At 41.7% G+C, this 27,829-nt stretch overlaps 1 protein-coding gene across 2 annotated transcripts in view; it reads right to left on the reverse strand.

Annotated features, from left to right (window-relative positions):
* Positions 1–432: 432 nt before the first annotated feature.
* Positions 433–27,829, reverse strand: part of zfr (zinc finger RNA binding protein) — a 69,435-nt gene continuing 42,038 nt past the window's right edge. Inside the window, exons 11-21 of one of the 2 annotated variants that reach the window (XM_085973722.1) lie at positions 23,964–24,083; positions 23,732–23,877; positions 23,175–23,313; positions 22,494–22,696; positions 20,943–21,111; positions 20,256–20,397; positions 16,857–16,954; positions 15,857–15,952; positions 14,427–14,538; positions 9,991–10,088; positions 433–1,485 (exon numbers count right to left, since the gene is read on the reverse strand). In XM_085973722.1, the coding sequence (XP_085829848.1) occupies positions 1,300–1,485; positions 9,991–10,088; positions 14,427–14,538; positions 15,857–15,952; positions 16,857–16,954; positions 20,256–20,397; positions 20,943–21,111; positions 22,494–22,696; positions 23,175–23,313; positions 23,732–23,877; positions 23,964–24,083 (1,509 nt within the window). In that variant the 3' untranslated portion in view covers positions 433–1,299. Of the gene's footprint in view, positions 1,486–9,990; positions 10,089–14,426; positions 14,539–15,855; positions 15,953–16,856; positions 16,955–20,255; positions 20,398–20,942; positions 21,112–22,493; positions 22,697–23,174; positions 23,314–23,731; positions 23,878–23,963; positions 24,084–27,829 lie in introns of those variants that run through there. The other variant, XM_085973729.1, reaches the window with a different exon arrangement.

The raw sequence follows: 27,829 nt of genomic DNA on the forward strand, positions 1-27,829 counted from the left end.
GATGGTTGTGAATCTTTGGAATTCTCTGCCCCAAAGAGCTGTGGATGCTCAGTCGTTGAGTATATTCAAGGTTGAGATTGATAGATTTTTAGACACGAGGAATTAAGGGATATGGGGATAGGGCAGGAAAGTAGAGTTGAGGTCAAAGATTAGCCATGATCTTATTAAATGGTGGAGCAGGTTCGAGAGGCCACATGGCCTACTCCTGCTCCTAATTCTTATGTTCTTATCCTTTAAGCTAGGGATGGTGTATTGAGAGATGTAGAGGAAGTATAATAGATAATGTATCTTTAATTCGACATGATTAACTCTGCATTTTTTCCTTTAAATGCTGCATCATACAAGATACTCACATTTCACATATTCAATGTAGTGGTGGTGCTGGACCATGCAAAATCCAACATGAAAAATGTAAGCAACACAAAACATGAAAACATTATATCCTCCAAGTTTTATTGTGGTGGTAAGAATTGACAAAGTATACACCAGGGGTACAGTTCAACCTCAATTACAACAGAACTGTTCAACATGTCAACAGCATACAAGCTTATAATTACTAAATATTTAAACGATATAAAACAAACTACACATCATCCTTACCACTGAAAACAAAACCAAAAAAAACATGAAAACGGTTAGTTTTATAAAACACAAACCTCCAAGGCTATAGCTCAGTCATGCAAGCAGATTTACTAGGAATGAATGTAAAAGCACTGCATTAAAATTACTGGCAAGCCCATACAAAGAACTGCTTTTTTTTGCTGATGCACAGCTAACAATGAACTAACTTTAGATAAACAGAAGAAACCAATTCTTATTCACATTCATCTTTATACTTGACAGACAAGTCACACGTTCTGCAAAAGCATATGTATTTAGTTGAGTATTGAGTTCAGAGTCCTTAGAAATACTGTCATCTATAATATATCGTAGAATCTACATGACCTTCCACCCCACTATTATTGTTCTAAACCAGATGCAAGTTGAAGAAAGCAATATCTGTTTACATTAACATCTAAGTTATAAAATTGGTTTAGTGCTAACAATTAAACAATAGAAAGAGAAAGGGTGTATAGTTTAGTAGTTCTGTATAAGTGTCACAAATGGGACCATTAACAATTGGTTTGTTTAATATGTCTAGACAACATGCCACTTGAGTGTAAAGCAGGTGAGTACTTTATTTACATTTAACAATTATATTTAAAATAAAATTGGAACACATAAAACAGACATTGCTTTCTGTTAAGTCCACAGAAAGTCAACATTGTATTAACAATCTGGGGTACTATGCATAATGATTTAAAATTCTCCACTGTCAAAATCTTTTTTATCCTTCTTCCCCTCTGCTTCCAATCCATCAGTGCCATCACTGTTGTCCCTCCTCCTCTTTCTGTTACGAACATTGAAACGTGGATTCATCTGAGGTAATGGATCCATTCCCAGGACTTTGTGAATCTGACGGAATGCTACTAATCTCAATGCAAACTGTAGAGTGGAGCAAAAAACAACAAATTATAGCTTCATCTACTCAAAATATATGTAAAGTTTTATACCTATTCTGAAAGACACGTGTCGTACAAGATATGAATTTAACAACTTGCATTTATAAGTGCCTTTAATGTAGAAAACCATCCCAAGATGCTTCACGGAAGCATAGGACAACAAAAATTAAGAGCAAGCCAAAGGAGGAGATATTAGGAGGGATGAAATTCATGAAACACATATTACAAACTTGTTTAAAATCCAAAATGATTTCAACATTTTGTTGGGCAGAGAAATGGCATGTCAGCAAAGCAACTTGGAGCAGCAGGAATGCAGGTTCAACCACACTCCACTGAACTCAATCTTACTGGTCTGCAGAAAGAACGGAGCAGAAGTCATGCACTTTCTCACTAGGAAGAATGTGGATAAGACACACACGAGGTGTTCTGGTCTGGTCTTATTCACCTAACTAGCAAGCAGGCCATCAGGCCTGTGCCTTCTCAAACACAGCTGGTGCAGAAGATTCAGAAATCAGAGGGACATCAGCGAGTATACATAACAGCTTCTAAAGTATCAGTTGTCTTTTGGGCAATGTCTTGTAAGTTGCTTACCATCCACCCATTGTAATATACAAAAATCTGTAGATTTCACCAAATCATCAGTGAAAAATTCTAGATTTTAAAGTTTGAGGTTTTTTGTTCTGATTGCAGCTTTGGACCATCAGATTTCATGCAATTCTTTTTCCAGACCACAGATTGAACAAACACAGAAACCTAGAGAATTCAATCTTTTAGAATATTTAAATTCCACTCTCCCATTCTCTTGCCCCACGTCAACAATAATCCAGAAGTAATTCAGTTATGCAGCTGAGAAATCCACAAGCTGCACAAAACATTCACTTTTCCATGACCAGCAGTTACCTGATATGCTCAGACATCATGGAGAACATTGAACTTATACTTTGAGAAATCAAGATGGAAGGACCAAAGCCATACTAGACATTTCCAAGTTTAAAAAGAAAGGAAGATGGGGTAAATCAAGAAGTAATGGAGAGCTGACAAAATTTGAATTTCACAAACCTGAAGACTGTGGGGGCAGGGGATGAATAACTTGCATTTAAGTTACACCTTTAACAAAGGACAACATCCCAAAGCATTACAGAAGGGCAAGAAAAATAATGGATGCCTAAGCCAAAAGACAAGGTATTGAGTGGTGTCCAAAAACTTGGTCAAGAGAAAAAGGCAAGAGAGAGAGATCCCCCAAAGGCGGAGCAAAAGGGGGTCGGGTAGAGGGTTGCAGTGCTGGAGGTTACAGAGATAAGGAGGGGCAAGGCCACAGAAAGATTTAAACATAAGGTTGAGAATTTCAAAATTGAAGCATTGAAAGACAGAAGCAAGTGCAAAAGTGATGGGCGAGCAGAACTTGGTGCGGGTTAGGATACAGGCAACAGAATTTTGAAGGAGCTGAAGTTTACAGAGGGTGGAGGATGGTGTCCAGAACATGGGTCGGGAGGTGACAAAGTCATTGATCAGGGTTTCAGTAACAGACAGGCTGAGGTAGTGACAGAAGGAGTGCAGTTTTTGTGATGGAGAGGATATGGAGTCGGAAGCTCAGTTGCGGATTGGAAAGAAGGCAGAGATTGTGAACAACGGTACGATAGCAAAATACTGCGGATGTTGGAAATCCGAAATAACAACAGAAAATGCTGGAAAAACTCAGCAGGTCAGGCAACATCCGTGGACAGAAATTTGAGTTGACGTTTCGGGTCGAACCCTTCTTCAAAACTGGAAAGAAAAGATAGATCGGAGGCAGGGCTGCGATCGGACAAAAGAATAAAAGAAACAAAAGAAGTAAAAAAGAGACAATAAAAGGTGTTAGAAGCTAGACGAGATGGTAATAGGCTGAGATTGGGTGTAAAGTGTACTGGCAGGGCAAGGGATAGCTGCCAGGTGTGAGAGCGAAACAAAAAGGGGGGGGGGGGTGGAAAGGAGTGGAAAAATTACAAGATAAAATGAAATAGGGGCCGAGGTTATGAACCGTTGGATTCAGCCCATAGCAGTGGTCACGGAGGGAGATAAAGTCAGTGGCGATGGACAAAGATGATTGCTTTGGTTTTTCCAATGTTTAGCCGAAGGAAAAAGGACTTTTTTTTGGTAGCCTGTTCAGATGTTAGACGTCTTCCCAAATATGGGAACAGTATTCAACTCAGACTTGGGCCTAGAAATTCGGTGGGCTGCGCCACCAGTTAGCACCCAAAGAGGGCACTTAGTGGGTTTAGCGCCACTGGCCACGCCTCCCGTGAAATTTAGCGGGGCACTAATGGCGGCGCTAACCGTTAGCGCTGCGCCGCCACCGATGACATCATCGGTGTGCGCAGCGCCCCGCTACCGCCCGCGAGATTTGTTAGCGCCCCCTGCTGTAACGCCAGTTGCAATTTGCGACCGGTTCAGGGGGGCCTACCTGCAGCGGTAGAGGCGCCGAGGTGCGGGGCGGCCAATTTTTTTTGCTGGCCGCCTGCCAGCACCTCCTCGTGCAGCCGTCCCCGGCCTCCTGAGCGCCCCCCCCCCCCCCCCCCCCCGCGTTGTGCCGGCTGTCTCCCAAGAGCCCGGCACTTCTCCTTGGTGCCGGGCTCTTTTGCCGGCACTCGCGATCTTAGATCGCGCTGCAGCAGGCCCCTCCCCTTTAAGAAGGGGAGGGAGGCCTGCAGTACCACAGCGGCATGCTGCGCTGCGAACTTCAGTTGCAGCGCCCCGAGACGGATGCGGGGCGCCTCGAGTAGCGCCGCGCTTCTGTTTGGGGCGCTCAAACTGAATTTCCGGCGGGTGCTCGCGACTCCTTCCGGGGCGGTACTTCCGGCGCCCTGGCGAGACTGGCGCCCCGCCGAATTTCTAGGCCTTGGGCTTTAGACAGTTAAAATAAAAGTGTTCCAGAGGAAATTGAACTTTTTCTTTAAGATGGAAAAGTGGGAATTCCATTTAAGCTCAAAAAGACAGTGAGACTAATGATAATAGATGAAGAATTTAAGTACAAAACCAAATGGTAAGAAGTGCTTATTTTTAGTCAAGACTTGAGAGATATGGAGAAATTGTGCTTTAAGATGGAAAAACAAGATATTCACTACTTCACTGAACAGCATGGAGGAAAATCATGATGCAGTGATTCAGTCACTGCACTGTAAAAATAAAAATCTGTTCACTGAAGGCATGCAAAGGAAGTTTATCAATCCAAAATTAAATCAACAACAAAGAGTAGGCAGGTTTGGATGAATGGAGGAGGGAATTGATATGAAGAATGAACAGAGTGGAAGACAACCCTGCAGAATCAGTTAAATGGAAAACAAGTCCAAGGATGACCCATCAACTATAGTACAGACAGAACAACTGGAGTGCAAATTAGATAGATAGTCATTAACATAGCTTTAGCGGAGACAAAACATTGCTCATTGGGATTACCTATTCTTGTCAGTAACCTTTATTAGATGAGTTTGTAATGAGAGTTGCAGCTCACACTCATGTATATAGAAAAAGATGTAGCACTCAATTATCTCCATTGATGATGTGTCTCATGTTGGGGCCAAGCACTGCTGTCCTTTGTACAAAATTAAAATTTAGTAAAGAACATTTTTCAGTGAGGACACGTTGCCAGATTATGGCAATAGCTGCCTTTTACTACAATTTCTCTGTCCAGAGACACAATGCTCTCTAGGGACATCAACATGAGGTTTAGTTGCAACAGTTTCATAAGACTCTTGCAGTACTCATCTCAAGAACAGCTGGCACCATCAAGTTCAGCAGCGTCAGCTGTGACTCAGTTGGTAGCACCCACGCCTCAGAGTCAGAAGGTTGTGGGTTCAAGTCCCACTCCAGAGACTAGAGCACAAAAAAAAAAAATCTAGGCTGACATTCTAGTGCAGTACTGAGGGAGTGCTGCACTATCAGAGGTGCGGTCTTTCGGATGAGACGCTAAATCAAGGCCCCGTCTGCTCTCTCAGATGGACATATAAAAGATCCCATGGCTGCTATTTTGAAGAATAGCAGCCGAGTTATCCCTGGCCAATATTTATCCCTCAATCAACATCGCTAAAACAGATTATCTGGTCATTATCACATTGCTGTTTGTAGGAGCTTGCTACATTATAACAGTGTCTATGTTAAGTGCTTTGGGATGTCCAGTGGTCGTGAAAGGTGCTATATAAATGCAAGTCTTTTTTAAAAAAAGGCTTCAATCCTGCACTGTTTAGGACAGTACATTTGAGCAGCACAACTGTAAAGTGACTGTTAAAATTGCCCAGAACTGTTTAGAATAGAGCAACTACAAAGGACAGATCCTGTTCTGGTTCCAGGAATCCACCTTCTCCAAAATAATCAGATCTCTTGGACTATATTTACATAGTATTTTGAAAGGAAGCGTGCACCAATTATTCATCCAGTTGGAAGCCACAATGTAATCTGAAGGCAGCTACCATTAATGGTGCGCAAACTGAGCACAGATGTCAAACTGAATGATACTTTATGCTGGTAGACTGCGCTTTCTACAGGCAAGTATATGTCTGAGCTCTGCAACTGCTAGCCCGAAGAATTGAAAATGGCATTACAGTTGAACATGTCCAAGGATAAAGTTGCCAAGACACCGGGGCTCAAATTCTAAAATCTCCAGCTCTCTTATTGTAAAGTAAGAGGGCAAGTACAAGCACAATGAACTAACAGTTTTTCCAACCCACAAAAACCCTCTGAGCTTCTTTACTGCTAAAGCCAAATCACTTCTGGTAGGGAGTATTCTGACCGTCCATAGAAAGTGATTCCCATGAAATAAAAAGGACTTCCATAAAAATCGAAGTACAGGTTGAGCGTCCTGAATCCGGCAACCTCGGGACCGAGGCCAAGCCGGTTTTCGTGTTTTTCCGGACTTCGGAACCTATTTCTGATGCCAGAAGTCCGGAAATATCGCAACCTGGGCTCAGGCGTTTCCGGAGTTCGGACATCAGATACACCTTCCGAGTCCGGAAATGCCTGGGCCTGGCTGGCGGCGGAAACAGTGTGTCCGGATTCCGGAACATTTTACGGATTCCAGACAACCCTGCCACCAATCGTCCTGGAGTCCGGATTCTGGAACATTCCGGATTTTGGAGCACCAGCCTCGCCAAGGCGCTAAAAGTAGCGCCCCGGAAACATTCGCGCCCGCCCACCAGAAATTGAGTGGTTGCGCCCCAAAGGGAAGCACGGCACTACTGGAGGCGCCCCGCATCCCTCTTGGGGCGCTGCGACTGAATATCGTGGCGCAACATGCCGCAGCGTCGCGCTGCGGTATTGCAGGCCTTCCTCCCCTTCTTAAAGGGGAGGGGCCTCGTGCAGCGCGATCTGGGGCCCAGCTGGGCCCCCGAGGATCGGGAGTGCAGGCAAAAGAGCCCGGCACCGAAGAGAAGTGCCGGGCTCTTGGAACGCAGCCTGCACTCCTCCGGGGGGGGGGGGGGGGGGGGGGGGGGCGGTTCAGGAGGCCGGGGACCGGAGTGCAGGCAGGCGGCCAACAACAAAAATGGCCGCCCCGCACCTCACCTTTAATTTGTGCCTCCCCGGCCGAAGGTGGGCCCCCCTGAACCGGTCGGACATAGCGATGACGTCATCGGCAGCGATGCAGCGCTAACGGTTAGCGCCACCACTAACGTCCCGCGGAATTTAGCAGGAGGCGTGGGCAGTGCCGCACCCGGGCGCCAGTTGGCTTGCGACCCACTTAGCGCCCTCTTAAGGCGCTAACGGGTGGCGCAACCTACTGAATTTCTCCCCCCTTTACTCGTACACTCAAATCCTCTTGTAATAAAGGCCAACATACCATTTGCTTTCCTAATTACTTGCTGTACCTGCATGTTATCTTTCAGTGATTCGTGCACGAGGACACTCAGGTCCCTCTAAATACCAACATTTCCCAGTCTCTCTCCCCATTTAAAAAATACTCTTTTCTATTTTTTGTACCAAACTGGATAACTTCACATTTCTCCACATTACAGGAAACTTTCTGGTATCCGGCACGGACGGGACCGACCTAGTGCCGGTCCATCAACAATGCCAGATAACCGAACGTTATATAGTTAAAAGATACGGAGCTCTGAGCTCCGTCTAAAGCAACAAACCCTGTTGCTTAGCGTCAAAACAATCGGCACAACTTTCAAGCGTCTCTGTAGCTTAGCAACAGCTTCAGCTACACGCTTGCACAACCACAAATGGAGAAAAAAAGTAACTAAAAGTAAAAAAAGTTATCTGAACCGACTCCTGAATTTTGCCGGTGGATAGAGCGTTCCGGTTATTTAGTGGCCGGTTAATCGAAAGTTTCCTGTATATTCCATTTGCCATGTTGTTGCCCACTCACTTAGCCTGTCTATATCCCCTTGAAGCCTCCTCATAACTTACATTCCCACCCAGCTTTGTATCATCAGCAAGCGTGCATACATTACATTTGGTCCCCTCTTCCAAATCATTGATGTAGATTGTGAATAGCTGAGGCCCAAGCACTGAGCCTTGCGGTACCCCACTAGTTACAGCCTGCCAACCCGAACTTGACCCGTTTATTCCTACTCTGTTTTCTGTCCATTAACCTATCCTTAATCCATGCTGGTATATTACCCCCAATCCCATGAGCCCTAATTTTGTTTAATAACCTCTTGTGGCACCTTATCGAATGCCTTCTGAAAATACAAATACACCACATCCACGGGTTCCCCCTTATCTATTCTGCTAGTTACAACCTCAAAAAACTCCCAACAGATTTGTCAAACACAATTTCCCTTTCATAAATCAGCATTGACTCTGCCCAATCCTATTATTATTTTTAAGTGCCCTGTTACCACGTTCTTAATAATAGATTCTAGCATTTTCCTTACTACTGATGTCAGGCTAACTGGTCTGTAGTTCCCCGTTTTCTTTCTCCCTCCTTTCTTAAATAGTGGGGTTACATTTGCTACTTTCCAATCCACGGGAACCGTTCCAGAAACTATAGAATTTTGGAAAATGACAACCAATGCATCCACTATCTCTATAGCCACCTCTTTCAAAACCCTAGGATGTCAGCCATCAGGTCCAGGGGATTTATCGGCTTTCAGTCCCGTTCATTTCTCCAGTACTATTTTTTAACCAATACTAATTTCTTTCAGTTCCTCATTCTTGCTAGAGCCTTGGTTCTCCACTATTTCCGGGAAGTTTTTTGCATCTTCTTCCGTGAAGACAGACACAAAGTATTTGTTTAATTGCTCTGCCATTTCCTTATTCACCATTATAATTTCTCCTGTCTCAGCCTGTAAAGGACCCACATTTACTTTTGCTAGTCTTCCTTTTTACATATCTATAGAAGCTTTTACAGTCTGTTTTTATGTCTCTCGCTAGTTTACTCTCATATTCTATTTTCCCTTTATCAATTTCTTGGTCCTCCTTTGCTGAATTCTAAAATCCTCCCAATCCTCAGGCTTACTACTCTTTTTGGCAACATTATAAGCCTTTTTCTTTAATCTAATACTATCTTTAACTTCTCTTGTTAGCCACGGTTGGACCACTTTTCTTGTGGGGTTTTTGTGCCTTAAAAGGAATGTATATTTGTTGTAAATGATGTATTAATTCTTTAAATGCTGGCCATTGCTTGATTCTTGGACTGAAAGTTGCACTTTGAAAATCAACAGGACTCCATGGGTAATGAACAGAACACTAGGATTAATCAATACTATTCTTTCTTGCAGAATCATTTCCTAGCAGTTCAATTGTTCCCAGAAACCTTTCTTTGAAGTTGTTGTCTGCATCAGGCTGAATACCCAAAATTGTTAAATTAAGGTATCTCAAGCACCAATCACAGAGGCTAGTCACCTTAAATAATTGGCAAAGATGTTAAAATCTGACCAGTGATATCAGCTGGTGCCAACATTGAGTCCACTGCTGAGACTTCAATTAAAGCAATGATTCATCTCTCAGTGGACTGAAAACAAGTCACATTCCCCAAGCTTAGTATCAATGATGAAATAATGAAAAAGGTTATGATCGCTCACTAATTAAACAGTATTACATGCAAAAAATCTATTGAAATGAAGTTGTTAGCAGTAAGTCACAAAACTGGAAAAGCTGCTTTTTGGTGTGTGGCTACGTTAGGGACTACTATCAGCAGAGGAAGTTAAAAACGTGCAAATCCACATGGCTAAGGAGGTCACATGGTTTGGATGACTACCATTTAGTCCTGTATGAAGGTGGGACAAATGAGAAAAAAATGTTTAACACTGAAAGAACTTCCTTCCAGTAAAGTCTCCATTAAAAGGCATAAAGTATGTGACCATGTAAGTTAGAAACACACTTTAAAAAAAATCAATTGTAGGACAGACAAAGCAAATATCCTCACCACATGGGAGCGGACAAGAATACACAATTTAATTACTCTGGGTATGTACCGTCAAGAAAAGGCTTTCATAAATATTTACAGCAATTTATTATAAATAAAACACACATACAACATAACTGGCCTACCTGATTATTGGTACCATACCTGTGCACTAGCCGTGATATCTTCCCGTTGTTGTCCAGTCACAGAATTCAGTGTATCACTAGGGTTCTTTTCACAAGGATCATATAGGCCAGGACCACCTAGAAGACAAAGTTAAGAAAACTGGCATCCTTCTACCATTTAGAACTATTCCCAAATATCCTTTACAGCCTCATCACTTCATAGGATAGCCATTTTCTTAATGGCATTTACACAACTGAATCAAAACTAGCACAATGCGAGACAACAAGCACAGTTGTGGCAGAAATGAATGAAAGCTGCTACACCCTATTAAAAACATTTATGTTTTAAGGTTAATGAGCAAAACTACAGCACATGGTGCAACATAACTCTTACGAGGCAGCTTGTAGCCCCATGTAAGACTGACAATCTGGTGTCATCAACTGCAGGTTGTCACTCACGCCTGAAGAATTGATTTAAGCCTGCCCAAACATTTCATTTAAAAGTCACATTCCCGGAGCTTAGTATCAATGCTGAAATAATGAAAAAGCCACATGGGAGACTGTGGAAGCAGGTAGTGTTGATTCATTTAAAGGAAAATTAGATAGATTTCTTTCAGAAAATAATAATATTTTGGGATAAAGCAAAGCCCTCCACCACTGAGATATTCCTCACCTCATGTCTGGTTCTGTTGTAGACTAATTGATGAGATTTATTGCCATGATTAGGCAACTCTTATTGTTGGATCATATGACTACCAGGATGGTAAAAGGCAAACTAGATGGACCTTGGGTCTTTATGTCTAGCAAATCCTAGATATCTAGAATCCTCAAAGGCAGAGAGAAGAAAGATTGAGCCAATTTAAATCTGGGTTCCATGAAATAATTCAAACTCCATAAGATTGTTTCCACAGTTAAGATGAAGACTTATGAAAATTGTGCATTGTTGCATTTGGTCATAAGAACATAAGTAGCAGGAGCAGGAGTAGGCCATACAGCTGATCTTCGACCTCCACTCCATTTTCCTGCCCTATCCCCATATCCCTCGATTCCTCTGGAGTCCAAAAATCTATCTATCTATCTCAGCCTTGAATATACTCAACGACTAAGCAGCCACAGCCCTTTGGGGCAGAGAATTCCAAAGATTCACAACCTTCCGAGTGAAGGAATTCCTCCTCATAAATGGCCGACCCCTTAGCCTGAGACTATGCCCCCGAGTTCTAGACTCTCCAGCCAAGGGAAATAATCTCTCAGCATCTATCCTGACAATCCCCCTCAGAATCTTATATGTTTCAATGAGATCATCTCTCATTCTTCTAAATTCCAGAGAGTATAGGCACAATCTACTCAAATCTCTCCACCCTCTCATCCCAGGAATCAATCCAGTGAACCTTTCTTGCACCGCCTCTAAAGGCAAGTATATCCTTCCTTAGATAAGGAGACCAAAACTGTGCACAGTACTCCAGGTGTGGTCTCACCAATGCCCTGTACAATTGTAGTAAGACTTTGTTACTCTTGTACTCTAACCCCCTAGCAATAAAGACCAACATGCAATTTGCCTTCCTAATTGCTTGCTGTACCTGCATGCTTACTCTGTCTTTCTTGCACGAGGACAGCTAAATCTCTCTGAACGCCAACATTTAACAGTTTCTCGCCATTTAAAAAGTATTCTGATTTTCTATTCTTCCGACCAATGTGAATAACCTCACATTTCCCCACATTATACTCCATCTGCCACCTTATTGCCCACTCACTTAACCTGTCTATATCCCTTTGCAGGCTCTTTGCATCCTACTCACAGCTTACTTAGATGAAGGGACCGAGTGCAATGTATCCAAGTCATTAATATAGATTGTAAAAATAGCCGAGGCCCAAACACTGATCCTTGCGGCACCCCACTAGTTACAGCCTGCCAATCTGAAAATGACCCGTTTATCCCTACTCTCCATTTTCTGTCCGTTAAACAATCCTCTATCAATCCTAATACATTACCCCTAATGCCATGTGCCCTTATCTTGCATAACAACCTTTTATGTGGTACCTTATCTATTGCCTTTTGGGAATTCAAATATACTACATCCACTGGTTCCCCTTTATCTACCCTGCTAATTACAACCTCAAAAAACTCTAATAAATTTGTACACAAATTTTTCTTTTTAATATTCGTTTACAGGATGCAGGCGTCACTGGCAAGGCCAGCATTTATTGTCTATCCATAACTGCCCTTGAGGTGGTGGTGGTGAGCCGCCTTCTTGAACCGCTGCAGTCCATGTGGTGAAGGTACTCCCACAGTGCTGTTAGTTAGGGAGTTCCAGGATTTTGAACCGGTGACAATGAAGGATCGGCGATATACTTCTAAATCAGGATGGTGTGTGACTTGGAGGGGAACTTGGAGGTGGTGGTGTTCCCATGCGTCTGCTGCCTTCTAGGTGGAAGAGGTCGCAGGTTTGGGAGGTGCTGCCGAAGAAGCCTTGGCGAGTTGCTGCAGTGCATTTTGTAGATGGTACACACTGCAGCCACGGTACGCCGGTGGTGGAGGGAGTGAATGTTTAAGCTGGTGGATGGGGTGCCAATCAAGCGGGCTGCTTTGTTCTGGATGGTGTCGAGCTTCTTGAGTGTTGTTGGAGCTGCACTCATCCAGGCAAGTGGAGAGTATTCCATCACACTCCTTACTTGTGCCTTGTAGATGCTGGAAAGGCTTTGGGGAGTCAGGAAATGAGACACTCGCCACAGAATACCTAGCCTCTGACCTGCTCTCGTTACCACAGTATTTATATGGCTGGTCCAGTTAAGTTTCTGGTCAATGGTGACCCCCAGGATGTTGATGGAAGGGGATTCGGTGATGGTAATGCCGTTGAATGTCAAGGGGCAGTGGTTAGACTCTCGCTTGTTGGAGATAGTCATTGCCTGTCACTTTTGTGGTGCGAACGTTACCTGCCACTTATCAGACCAAGCCTGAATGTCACCCAGGTCTTGTTGCATGCGGGCATGGACTGCTTCATTATCTGAGGTGTTGTGAATGACGTTGAACACTGTGCAATCATCAGCGAACATCCCCATTTCTGATCTTATGTTGGAGGGAAGGTCATTGATGAAGCAGCTGAAGATGATTGAGCCTAGGACACTGCCTTGAGGAACTCCTGCAGCGATGTCCTGGGGCTGTGATGATTGGCCTCCAACCACCACAACCATCTTCCTTTGTGCTAGGTATGACTCCAGCCTGTGGAGAGTTTCCCCCCACCGATTCCCATTGACTTCAGTTTTACTAGGGATCCTTGATGCCACACTCGGTCAAATGCTGCCTTGATGTCAAGGGCAGTCACTCTCATCTCACCTCTGGAATTCAGCTCCGTTGTCCATGTTTGGACCAAGGCTGTAATGAGGTCGGGAGCAGAGTGGCTTTGGCGGAATCCAAACTGGGCATCAGTGAGCAGGTTATTGGTGAGTAAGTGCTGCTTGATAGCACTGTCGATGACACCTTCCATCACTTTGCTGATGATTGAGAGTAGACTGATTAGGCGGTAATTGGTTGGATTGGATCTGTCCTGCTTTTTGTGGACACCGGGCAGTTTTCCACATTGTTGGATAGATGCCAGTGTTGTAGCTGTACTGGAACAGCTTGGCTAGAGGAGCGGCTAGTTCTGGAGCACAAGTCTTCACCACGATAGCCGGGATGTTGTCGGGGCCCATAGCCTTTGCTGTATCCAGTGCGCTCAGCCGTTTCTTGATATCACGTGGAGTGAATCGAATTGGCTGACGACTGGCTTCTGTGATGGTGGGGACCTCGGGAGTAGGCCGATATGGATAATTCACTCTGCACTTTCCCTTTCATAAAACCATGTTGACTCTGCCTACTAAATGCCCTGTTACCACTTCCTTCATAATGGATTCCAGCATTTTCCCGACAACTGATGTCAGGTTAACTGGCTTATAGTTTTCGGTTTTCTCTCTCAACTCCTTTCTTGGATAGCGGTGTTACATTTGCTACCTTCTATGTAGGCCATCAGGTCCATGAGATTGGTCGGCTTTTAGTCCCATTAGTTTCTCATCGGCTTTTTGTCCCATTGGTCATGTGGTCAAGCTATGAAACTAGTTTAAATTAAATTCATTTTGTTCATTTCAGTATTATGATATCGCCCCAGCTCCAAACAGATGATAGGGTACTGTTAATAGGTTTGTAAAAAGCAAGAATTAAACGTTAATGATTTAACTGTCTTTATTCAGAAGGTCGTTAAGGTTATGGAATGTTAGGTCACAGGAAGTGGTTAGGCTGAACCCACTACAACTTGTAAGAAAAAGATAAATGTATGTAGATAAAGATTGAGGGCTATAGGAAGAGGGCAGGGCGATGAGATTAGTGGTTGGCACAGACATGATGGGCCGAATTACTTCCTTCTATAGTTCGAATAACGAACTCTAGTATTTGGGGCTAATGTCTAAAGTTTGATTTAAAAATAAGGGGAACCACACAAAACTCACCTGGCAAGAGTATTCCAGAAGAGACACATTCAAAAACTCTCCTCATGGCATCACCAGGACTAAGTGGTCCAGAAGCACTGCTGATTACTTTTTCCACCAGCAACTCCATGGCCTATGTAAATTGCATAAGGATTAACAGAGAACAGCACAAACAACCAATTCATATTGGGCTACTCGCATAAAAGAACGTCTCAGAGCATTTTACAAAGCGGGGTGGGGGCTGTGGAGGAAGAGATAGGATAGGCTTAAGCATGAAGCAAAAGAATTGGGAGGGGAAAGAAAAAAGAGATCAAAGGTGTAGTTGAAGAGTTGGGTTTTTAAAGAGGGTCCGAAGAGATAGCAAGGCACAATGCTTTTAAAATAGTGAGTTCCATAGGAAACCAATAGCTGCAAGAACAGCCTCAGACAACAGTGAAGGGGACTCAGAGGAACGGAGGGTGCAGGATGGGGCCATACAGCTGGAGAAGATTTCTCAATAGGATAGGGCAAGGCTTTGAAGGGATCTGAAAATAAGAATCAGAATCTTAAAGGCAATTCACTAGGGCATAGTAATGGGTGTATGGGATTTGTACAGGAAAGGACACACTCCACAGATTAAATGGACTTGATAAAGGGCATAGGCAAGATGATCAATGAGGAGAGAAGAGAAATTGATATTTGAGATTCAGGAAGTATGGTTAGAAGTTTCAACAGCATCACAGGTGGCACACTAGTAGGATACACTCCTTTCACAATTCAAAGTCACACTCAATTGAGAATACCATTTCACAACATTCTACACCATCTAGGGTTAAGGGAGAGAAACACACCCCACTTCTTCAGGGTCCCCTCTCAAAATACAATGACTCTTTAGGTGACCTGGTTCCAGGCCTCTGCCCCAAAGTTGGATGTTGGAAGGTACATATTAACAACATAGACCAACAACCCTTCAGATCCCTCCTCTCTGCAAGCAAGATCTTTCCACAAAGTATGCAGCTAGTTATAGTCATCTTGAACAAAACTAATTCTGACTATGTCTGAGTAAGACTGAAGAAGTTTATGGCACTTCATGCTTAGAATTGGAGTGGTTCTAAAGACCAGCTCATTAAATATCCTATTGCCACTATTTGAAAAGGACCTCTGCATATGTGTTAAGGCGTTTGTAAGCTGCTAAGAAACTTTTAGCTTAATTAGGTCACATTTAGATTTACAAAAACGTTACAACTTCCAGCTAAGTATTCATACCATATTAGGATAAGCAATCATGGCATCAAAGAAGTTAAGCTACCAGGTTGTTTTTGACAAGTATCTTATGGTCTACTTTTATTGCTACATCACAAACAGATGTGATTCTGTGCTATTATAATTTCCCCCTATACCCTGACTGATAGTCAGCCTTGGTCCTCCTTAAATAGTTTTTACATATCTAAGCAAATGATAGCTGCACTCACCCAGCTTGGCAATACTCCCCAGGTTGGTACACGTTGGCAGAGATCACGAAGGATGCGAATAATAATCACACAAGATTGCAAACCATTGGCTCTAGCCTACAGCAGAAACAAAAATTTAAGTCATGTGGACGTCAACAAGTCTCAAAGCTAGAGACGAGATAATGGGAAAAACACTGCTGCTTCAAAACAAAAGCTTGTAAAGATGGTGGATTCATTGAAAAATATATCCAGCACTTTACTCACGAGCCTACTGTCTACAGCAGAATTTTTCTATTCTGTGGACGAAATGGGGGGGTCAAAGAACACAGCAGAAACAGGAAGAAGCTGGCCTAGCTTATCTTCCTGGCCTCTTGAGAACTTCTTGTCCCCCATGTTCTTCCTTTGTAGTATATTTAAAGAACATAGAATTTATACTGAAAAGTCCACAATTAACACAGAAGTAAAATTAAAAGGGAAATATAAAGCACGGAACACAGAGTAGACTGCCTTTTCTTACTGCATGTTTGCCACACTGCAAAGTCACAGTAAGTTAGAGCAACTTCTCCATCTCCCGCTCCAAGACACAAACATTAAATCCCAAAATAAAAATATAAATGGAGCAGGTGAAGAAAAGTTTACAAAAGCTGAGCACAAAGCATTACAAACGCTCTTTTAAAAGGAGGTTAAACTGCAGCCTTATGGAACAATTACATCAACACAATACTGATAAAGTGCAAACGTTATGTAAAGCGACACAAGGATGCCTCATGCTACAGTCAATGACCAGAAAAAAAAGTTAATGCAAAATTTAAAAGTTTTAAACAATGGAAAAAGAAATATAAAACTGAAAACAGTATTATCAAAAATATTTTTCCTGGTCACTTTTAGGCAAAGGCACGATCAATGTAGGCAGCCTTGGGAATATTAGGTTTACTATGTAATAGCTCATTTTCATGGAAAAGTCATAAACTCAATCATCTCTCATAAGGCTACAAGAAGAAAGTAAAATGATGTTCCGAACCTGGAACCACTTAGCGTGGCGGAGAGCAGCCAGAGCGTCAAGGCATTTTTGCCTGTCCAAGACGTCCGGTGGGTCTTTCACCATAACCGAGGTTACATCTAAAATGGATCGAATTAGCAAAGTGCAGTGAGGAATGGGTGTTTGACCAGGTAGGCATGTCATTTCAGAAACATAGCCATACTGCCACACGTACTACCCAAAACTGACATTTCATAAGGGAATTATAAATAAAACATTTTTTTTTGAAGTACCCAATAACTTCCAATTAAACACATTATTATACTTGAGCTTTTTGGCATCTCAAGTAATTCAATGAGCAATGAAGTTTTGTTTTTAAAAAGACACACATTTAAGAACGCCCAGTGTAAACGTACAAATAAAGACACTGCTCCAAATATTAGCTTGCCCTAAAGTACAAAGGAGGACTAGTAGCCACACTTCACCAGCCAATTCAGAACATATAATAGAAGGGCCTCCAGAAATCCATGTAGAGAATTAAGAATGGAAGAATCTTGTAAACTTGAAATGGTCAATTGACAAGGTGCACATTTTAATTAGTTCACTAGTATTTCATCTTTATTGCTTTGCTGGAAATAATTTACTTTTCAAGCCACTGTATATATAAATGTTTAAGATTTCACCTAAACTGGAGTTTCCGTTCAATGCCAGTTACCATATATTACAATAATCATGCAGTACATGGTAAACTATAAAAAGTACTAGGTACATTTCAAAACAAAACAAAAATCCCAAAAGGAAAAAAGTTTTACAGTCAGCCTCGTCAGTTCCCTTAAATTTACACTTCAAAAAATTCCCTAAAAGCACTCTAGAATATCCTGTATTCAGAGAAAAGTGAAGTATAAACATTAGGGAAGTTTTAAACTACACTCAAATAAACAGCACTTGACCTACTGTCATTACAGGATATAATGCAGAGAGGCCTCCCATATTAAATCTTGAATGTTGTTAAAACACCGGCATTGGAAGAGAACAACCTACCAAGCCAGCATGACTTCAAGTTCCTAAACTAATTATCTTTATGACTTATGGCCTCAGATCCAAGAGTTAACAAGATTTTTTTTTTTGCCAGCAGCTTTGAAAATTAGCTTGAGCCTCTTCAGACTTCAGTTTGCTGACAGTTTTAGTTTAATTCGTGTACCTAGTAGAGCCATAAAGTCATCAATAGAGTTTGTTAGCCCTCTAGGTAACTTGCAAAGCAAACATTTTATATGGCATCATTTACCACATTTAAACATACATTACTTGAATGACTTAAAAAAAAGGTACGAATCTCCAAAGTCTGCAATTTGGAAGAGTGATGGAGCGATTGTGTTGGAATTAACTTTATATGCCTACTATTGTAAAAAAAAACACACACATCTGGCACAAAATTCACTAATTAGCAGGCAAACAATTTAAGCAAAAATTGCTAATGAACAATATACTGAAAATCTGGATCAATAATTAAGGGCCCTTAAAGCCCACAGAGAAAGATCATGGTGGTTTTATGCTAACTGGAGATGAATTTGATCCTTGGTTCAAAAGAATAAATAGACAGTGATTTTACCCCACTGCTATCCGTGTGCTCCGTAAATATGTTTTATAGGCAAACTCATGTTATGTTTCGATTCAAATAGTTTACTGCCAATTAATATTTTAAATTTTTGTTCATGCTCTTGGGCAAGGAGAGGGGAGTAGTACTCTCAGTTACAGATGTTACAATCCAGTATTTGGAAACAGTGGAATTGAAATTTTAGCGGCAGGAAAGGATTGGTGATCACTGGACTTTTTTTTTAATGAATTTTTGTGGCCCTGCTAAAGTTTCATAGAAACAGTCATCACTTTTATTTCAGCAGCGTCAAACTAAGTCAAAGAAAGCAGGAAAGGAAATGGAATTCTGCAAGAAACACTTAAGAGATAGACCGATACCACATATCTGGCAGTATATGTAATGCTGGCATAACATACCAGATATTTCCTTATAAACAAACCACCCTAAAAATAATTTGGATGCTTTTAGTTTGAAAACTACACAATTATAGAATTGAATTCTTAAATTAGAACTACAATTAAATGCAATTTTGCAGAAACGGGCATCATGAAAGCAATTTACTTAATTTTAAAGAAAAAGTATCTGATACCAACACTAAGTGGCATTGTTCGATCTCTAGATACATTTTATATATATAAGCAAGGCTGGAGTGGCCCCAGTCCATCCAACAACTGTGTGGCAGGTGTGGCTAAGCTCTTACAAAAACCTTGGTCAAAAATCCTTCCGATGACGTGGCAGCAGCCCCTGAGAGGATTCGATTCTTGCTGTTGATGCTAGAAGGCTTTGGACTGAATCCATGAGCTATGGATAGATAAAAACAACCATCTTGCAGGAAATCTACATCCCAACAAAAGGTCACAAGTAGGTTATTGCAGAGTCAACAGCAGCAAAACACGCAGACTCAGTAAACTGGCGGCAGTCTAACAATTAAGAGAATTTTTTCATGACACCCTTGTCCCTCATCCATCAGAGATTCCTCTCGCAAAGCCTTCATTAGTAGTAGTTTAGTAACTCCCCCAAGGATATTCTGAAAGCCTAAAATGAAATCTGGCATTTTACATCACCAGGGCTCTAAAATTCGATAAAACTCAAGAATCTTGTGCTGTCCCTCAAGTTAGAAGTTAAAAAAAATATTAAATTGCTTAAGTGTTCTTACTTATAAAAGGCATATGATGACTTTGGTGCCTGGGTTTTACCTTTTCCAAATTTCTTGCATCATATTAAATATTTTTTAAAGTGTATCCATTACTGTTAAAGCTTTAGCCTCTTTTTTTAAAGAAAAAAAATCAGCTTTAAAGTTGTATGTAGGTCATCAACTCAAAAACAATAGGGCGTTCCAGCAGATAATTATTAAAGAGGTAATTAGCATTCCACAGGCCATTTACCAGTTATTCCACATTTTGGTTTTAACTTTGCAGGATACTAAATGTCACAGACACTTTATAAAAGAGTTTCCAGACAACAAACCTGAATTTAAGAGCCCTGTTCTGCCATAAGGAATCCCTTGAATTATATCAAAAATGTGTAAAAATATGAACACCAGCACACATGTAAATTACATTACAAAAATATTCTCAAGAATACAGGGTTCAGCTTGCACTCAGGGGAGCTATATGTCAAATACCAAGGGACCTCAGAATAGTGAGTTCTACAACACTTTCCTTTGCTATCACACAGGCGACTTCACATTCTGCACACACTAACATGCTTTGAACTCCACTTTCTTTCAAGTCTCTTATATACTGAAAAGTGTCATAGAGTAACTCCTAGGGCCCATTGGCATCTGAAGATAGCAGGAAGTAAACAGAAGAGAGAAGCAGACAAGTAAAGAATCTTAGACTTCCAACCTCCATCCCTCATGTTCTCCTCTCTAATGACTGGGGATGTAAGTGTGATGGTGACTTGCATTTTTGGTTCCGTATAAGAAGAAAGAATTATGGCCGAGTCAGGGACACAGCACTTCACTTCATATTTCTCAGGAGTGGTTACCTGTAATTAGATTTTTTTAAAATATTAGGTAGGAAACGCTACACAATCATACAGTACAGCATTAGAGCTCAAAACAAAAATAGAAAATGCTGGAAATACACATCAGTCAGCACCTGTAAAGAGAAAACAAGCTAATGTTTTTCCTCTTTACAGATGCGGAGAGATTTGCGTATTCCCAGGAAATTTCTGTTCGATATTTCCTAGCATTTGTAATTTTTCCATCCTCTCTTTTTATATATAAAAAATAGAAAACAAGAGCTACCAAGCATTTGTAGGAGTGGCACTTTCTAACTTCAGTTGAAAATTAGCACTTTTCCATGCCCCAATCCGCAAAAATATAGACTAAAGTTAGTCTCATTTGCTGTGCTCAAAATCCTGTCAGTAAGCCACAGCTGACTGCCAATTTAATAGCGAAAAATTTGTTATCTGCTAATCTAACCCAGTCCAGGTGCTTCAATGTTTAGGATTCAAAATTATGCTAAAGACATTTTTTTTTAAATAGGCAATGAGCAATCAGATTTCTATTTTGAGTAAAAGTACCATACCGCAAGCTGCTTTGGCAAGTTCTCTGCAATGCGATTTAGCAGTGCTCCAGTTGGTTTCTCTGCGCAGAGCAGGACAAGGTTCACATTTTTGTCCCCACGTAACAGCAACCCTTTAGCAAGTACACCAACTCGCATTACACCCTTCAAAGCTCTCTGGCTATCGTCTCTTCTGTAACGTGTGGGTGGGAAAGAGAAAAAAAATCCAAATCAAGTCACTATACCTCATAGGTCACTAGTAACTTAGCAAAAGTAATAGTGGAATTCAAGAGTAAATGCCAAATGGTACTTTTCCTGCCGGTTGTATAATTTTCCCCCCCTCATTGTTCCTCCCTCCTCAAAGTTTCTCTCTAGCAATTAATCGCCACCTTTTCCAACAATGCCTGGTAATAAATGCAGGATGCCGATTTTCTGATGAGACCACAAACTTTGTTCCTATAAAGCTATCCGGTTCAGTTTGTTGTGAATCATAGAAACATAGAAGATAGGAGGAGGAGTAGGCCATTCGGCCCCTCTAGCCTGCTCCACTATTCAATGCGATTATGGCTGATCATCCAAGTTCAGTACCCGGTCCCTGCTTTCTCCCCATATCCCTTGATCCCTTTAGCCTTAAGAAATATATCCAACTCCTTCTTGAATATATTTAATGAATTGGCCTCTACTGCCTTCTGTGGTAGAGAATTCCACAGGTTCACCACTCTCTGGGTGAACAAATTCCTCCTCATTTCTGTCCTAAAAGGCTTATCCTTAAGACTGTGACCCCTGGTTCTGGATTACCTGACCATCGGGAACATTCTCCCTGCATCTAGTCTGTCCAGTCCTGCCAGAATTTTATAAGTTTCAATGAGATCCCCTCTCATTCTTCTAAACTCCAGCGAGTACAAACCCAATCGACCCAATCTCTCCTCATACGTCATCCCTGCCATCCCAGGTATCAGTTTACATTTATATGCAGTGGATTCATTTTGACTTGCAAAGAACATCATTTAAAGAAAAACTATATTCTCCCTTGCACCATTTAGCATAGAAATTAATTGCAAACCACTAATTTTCAAAGATGGTTATAATAAAAATTGATTTTGCCTTCTGTTCCACTGTGAGCAAGAGCCAGTTTGCTTCCATAGAGCACACCAATTGTCACGTAATCAGATCAAAGAGCATGTAGTCTTCCATAAGGGTAAGTAATTGCAGAAAAGCCAGGTGGTCACAATTTAAAAAAAAAGTTTAATGTCAAGTAATTCTGAATCAGAATATAAAGTAATAAATAAGGGTAAATAAAGTTCTATTGCAATCCTTGATATATTAAACTATTCCCTAAACACTATTCCTTTGGTGCATTAAAAATGAACACCCTTAGTTTAAGATAGAGTAACTCAAAATAAATCTGGCAGCCAACTGTTCATTATCTTATATTTGGAAAACATCACTCCTACTCTAATGGCTAGTAAACTAGATATAAAAGTACAGTCTGCATACATTTAACTGGTCACAAAATTCTCACATTGTCTAAAGAGATGTGCAGACATCAGAACCTGCAACTATAAAGTGCCATACCTATCTTTGATTGCATCTTTCTTTTCATCCTCTTTGTTCTTTGGTTTATCTTGCTCCGTGATGCAGTCAGACACTAGTTTAAGAGCACGTTCAGTGTGTGAGACTATCTTCTGGACGGCCTGCAGCTCCTCCTCAGTTGGGTAGATAGCAGCATGCTTTGTCATAACGTAGCGATCATCTGATGAGTCTGGACGTCTAGGAGGCTAAGCAGAGGTTTCAAGTTAGCACCAAAATAATGCATTTCCTATGCTGCTTGCTTCAGTTTTTTTACATATATTCTACTACAAACATGGAAGGAAAGCTGCTTGCCGCCAGATTATACCAGCTAGTAATTGAAAAATATACATCTACATTTAAGTTTCTCCCTCTGAAGTATCTAAACCACAAACTATCTTTACCAAAAACAATTACTACAGGTAAATCAATGAGCAAAAGGTGAAAAAGTAACTGATCTTTCTTCACCTCAGTGGGAAAGTATGTGGGAGCTCAAAACTTGCATGTAATAGCAGGGAGGGCCTGTTTCAAATCAGTTAATATTTGGAGAAATAGTCCCAAATTATTCAGAGATTAAGGAATCACTACTTCCAATTCAGAGAAATCTCATTTCCGTCCTCAACATGAAATGTTTTCTATCTAGGCTTATGTACCAAATTAGCTTAAACTTCATGAAAAACAACATACCAGTGGCCCCTGGGGTTGCATCATTCCAGGTCGAACGCCAAGTAGGCCTGGTGGATATCCATCAGCCATTCTGCGGCGGTCATCCCAGTAATGGTGTTCCTCTTCCATCCTCCTCCAGTAGATGTCCTCCTCGTACCGTCTGAAGAACACAAAATCCTTGCATTTTAGTCACCTTTCACAAAAAATACAACTCTAACTATGGTCAACATTTATCATCTCAAATGTTCCATTAGGATAAACTAATTTTAATGAGGATATCTTTAACAAAAGCCAGTTAACATGCTACATCATAAATCTGAGAATAAGTGCTTCATGAAGGAATACACCCAAAGTATTAACCCCTAAATTTAAAAATTGAAGTCAAACCACGATGAGCATTTTAGTATATAATGAAACAAAGGAACACATTTGTGCCATCCTGGAATTTTAATAGGTTTGCGAGATTACATAATAGTTAGGCATGCCGAGTGCCTTAATTCTGGATTATAAACGTAGAAATTCATGGTGGGAGATGAATCAAATCTCTTTCAAATAAACTCAAATGATCATTTGATTACCTCATTTCCATACGCCAGCGCTCCTCTTCCTCTCTCCGTCTCCAGTATTCTTCCTTCTGCATTTGTTTTCTCATTTTTTCTTCTTGGATTTTTCTTGCTCTAATGCTCGGCTTTACTTCAACTTGTAATTCAGGATTTACTTTTTTCTTTAATTAGAAGGGAGAGAGAAATATTTCACACCATTTGTGAAATATAATTGATAACTAATCATTTTTATTGGCTCAACACTCACCTTATACTGCAGTCTGTGTCTTCTTCCTTTCAAATGCATTTCCTTTGCATTAGGGTCATTGAAACTACACTCACACAACTTACAGTGGAAACGAATCACTTTGCCTTCATCATTTCGAACCTTGTAAGAGAGGGGAAATTTACATCAAACATTAATTCATGAAAAAAATAAGCATTTTTGCCATAAGGTGTTCTGTGGCTATAGGAAGCTCAAGGTTCCTGCATGAAAGTACACATCGCAAGTGTCCAAGCTGTCATCAGCAAGGAACAACCTACCGTTAGAAAACAGATTACCAGCCATTTTATGCACATATTAAATATGGTGAAGCCAGTATTAAATGGAAGTATACATACTGAAACAGTACACATTTTCTAATACTTTATGAAGTTTTAACAATGCATAAATCCCATTATTCCTAAATTAGCCCAGGTATTTTTTGGGTGGGAGGACATAGGAGTTGGTTATATAACAAACAACATCTGTACACAAGATTTGCCAACAATTAGCAATTTTACCCTCCTAGAGTAACGATGCAATTAACTTTAATCCACGTGTGCAACATTTTAAAGGGGGATTGCACTCCCCATCGCAACACCTTGGAGAAGCACATCATAAAATACCTCTCAGGATGTTTTTAATCCATTGAAACATGGTGGCAGAAGGACACCCGTTAAGTGCAGAGAGAATCAGAAGGTCATGGGTTTAAGTCCTACGACAGAACTTAAGCACATATTCTAGGTTGACACTTCAGTGCAGTACTGAGGGAGGTGTCTTCTTTTGGATGAGACACTAAACTGGGGCCCTGTTTGCCTGTTCAGGTGGCACTAATTGAAGAGGAGCTCGGAGTTCACATGCTATTTTAAACATTACATTTGAAAAGCCAAAGGTCAAGACCACAGGCAGAGGTTTTCAGTCCTCGTATGATCACATGGATCTCTGTTCAGTCTAGATACAAGAAAAATAACTTTATGGTTCACCTGTACACATACCCCTTCGAAGTTCAAAATCCAAATAACTATGAATTGCAATTTATACTCCAGATTTTGTAATATCATTTAGGCTGGCAGATTTCTGAAGAACTTTTTTTTGAAGAAAATGGAAGCGAGGGGGAAAACTGGGCCATGTAATCTTAGTGTTTCTAAAAAAGGCAAATTTCTTATCCCCCCTTACCAATTTTGTCTCCTCCTCCCCCTACCCTGAGGTGCTGAATCTTCCCTGCAATATAGTTCCATTGATGCCAAGTATGCTCTGGTACCTCACCCAGAATGAGTGTAAGCGAGAGCACAAGAGCAAGAGAGACAGATATGTACGGTTAGGTCCCAAAAACAGTAAATGAAAAAGATGTCTAGCTAATCTTGGGTACGGGATGAATGGTGGGGAAAATACTGGAGGAACTCCCTGCTGTTCTTTGAAAATGCCAAGGGCTCTTTGACATCCAACAACAACATCCACCTGAACATGGACTTGGTTTTAGGTCATATCGAAAAATGGCATCTCATCATCATCAACAACAACTTGTATTTATATAGCGCCTTTAACATAGCAAAACGTTCCAAGGTGCTTCACAGGAGGTTATAAAACAAAATTTGGCATCAAGCCACATAAGGAGATATTAGGGAAGATGAGAGATAGGTTTTAAGGAGCGTTTTAAAGGAGGAAAGAGAGATAGGGAGGCGGAGTGGTTTAGGGAGGGAATTCCAGAGCTAGGGCCTTGGCAGCTGAAGGCACGGCCACCAATGGTTGAGTGATTAAAAACAGGGATGCTCAAGAGGGCAGAATTAGAGGAGTGCAGATACCTCGGGGGAGTTGTGGGGCTGGAGCAGATTACAGAGATAGGGAGTGGCGAGGCCATGGAGGGATTTGAAAACAAGGATGAGAATTTTAAAAATCGAGGCATTGCTTAACTGGGAGCCAATGTAGGTTGGGGGTGATGGGTGAACAGGGCTTGGTGCGAGTTAGGACACATGGAAGAGAGTTTTGGATGACCTCAAGTTTACATAGGGTAGGAGTGCGTTGGAAGAGTCAAATCTAGAGGTAACAAAGGCATGGATGAGGGTTTCAGCAGCAGATGAGCTGAGGCAGGGGCGGAGACAGGCGATGTTACGAAGGTGGAAATAGGCGGTCTTAGTTATGGCGCGGATGTGTGGTCGGAAGCTCATTTCCGGGTCAAATATGACACCAAGGTTGCGAACAGTCTGGTTCAGCATCAGACAAATGTTATGGAGAGGGATGGAGTCGGTGGCTAGGGAACGGAGTTTGCGGCAGGGACCGAAGGCAATGGCTGTAGTTTTCCCAATAGTCAGCTGAAGGAAATTTCTGCTCATCCAGTACTGATGTCAGACAAGCAGTTTGACAATTTAGAGACAGTGGAGGGGTTGAGAGAAGTGGTGGTGAGGTAGAGCTGGGTGTTGTCAGCGTACATGTGGAAACTGACGCTGTGTTTTCGGATAATGTCGCCAAGAGGCAGCATGTAGATGAGAAATAGGAGGGGCCAAGGATAGATCCTTGGGGACACCAGAGGAAACGATGCGGGAGCGGGAAGAGAAGCCATTGCAGGTGATTCTCTGGCTACAATTAGATAGATAAGACTGGAATCAGGCGAGTGCAGTCCCACCCAGCTGGACGACGGTGGAGAGATGTTGGAGGAGGATCAAGTGGTCAACCATGTCAAAGGCTGCAGACAGGTGGAGAAGGATGAGGAGGGATAGTTTTCCTTTGTCAGTCATGTAGGATGTCATTTGTGACTTTGATAAGAGCTCAGACAATGTATCAGTAAAGTGTCTGCTTAGAATATGTGCTCAAGTCCAGGAGTGAGATTTGAACCCACAACTTTGACTCAAGGGTGTGTGTGCCAGCACTCCGTCACGATAATCACATTACTCGTGTAGCAGATTTGACAGAGTGTTGGCAGGCTATTTGACAGCATGAAGCATCACAGTGAAATGCAATCCTGTTCATACTTAATGCCTATACTTGCACACTTCCAGCATGGATCGTGAACTTGGGGCAGCGAAGCTGAATGTAACATCCCTACCCCTGCCCCAGTTCACAGAAATCACAGAAACCCCACAGTGCAGATAGAGGCCATTTCGGCCCATCGAGCCTGCACCGACACATATCCCACCCGATCCCCGTAACCCCACATATTTTAATCCCCCTAACACTAAGGGTCAATTTATCATAGCCAATCAACCTAACCCGCACATCTTTGGACTGTGGGAGGAAACCGGAGAAAACCCACGCAAACACGGGGAGAATGTGCAAACTCCACACAGTCACCCAAGGCCGGATTCGAACCCGGGTCCCTGGCGCTGTGAGGCAACAGTGCTAACCACTATGCCACCGTTAAGATCAGCTAATTCTTCAGAGGATCAATCATAGTCTGTACAGCTCAGCTACTCAATAGAAAAACTAAATGCATCAAAAGGAGCCAATTTTCCTTTACAAGGGGTGCACAAGAAAACAAATTCAGCATCTCAGAAATATAGGTTTGATATTCCGCAATGCACCATGTTCACTTTGAACTGGATTCATAACACGTGAATTTTAACTCATGGCAAATTGAGGGGGGAGGGGCGGTGGAGGGTAAAAGGGACAAAGAGGAGGATTTCACCAATACTATTTTTTGGTGAAGCAAAGCAATTCAATCAAGATTGAGGATCTGATATTGTAGAGCATTGAAAACTAGCAAACGGTTACCTTTAACAACTATAGTACTTCTAGTTTCAGGTGTGAAACAAGGTAGTACAAGCAGAGCACACAGATGATCTGGGTGGAGTTCAGGGATCAGACATCCTAATAAATCACGGTCAGCTTTGCACACCAACTTAAAAATAACTTTTTTTCCCTAATCCAGAGTCCAAAAA

The sequence above is a fragment of the Somniosus microcephalus genome, chromosome 2, assembly GCF_052327205.1.
Source record: "Somniosus microcephalus isolate GS21.2 chromosome 2, FLI_Smic_1.0, whole genome shotgun sequence".
Classification (NCBI taxonomy): Eukaryota; Metazoa; Chordata; class Chondrichthyes; order Squaliformes; family Somniosidae; genus Somniosus; species Somniosus microcephalus.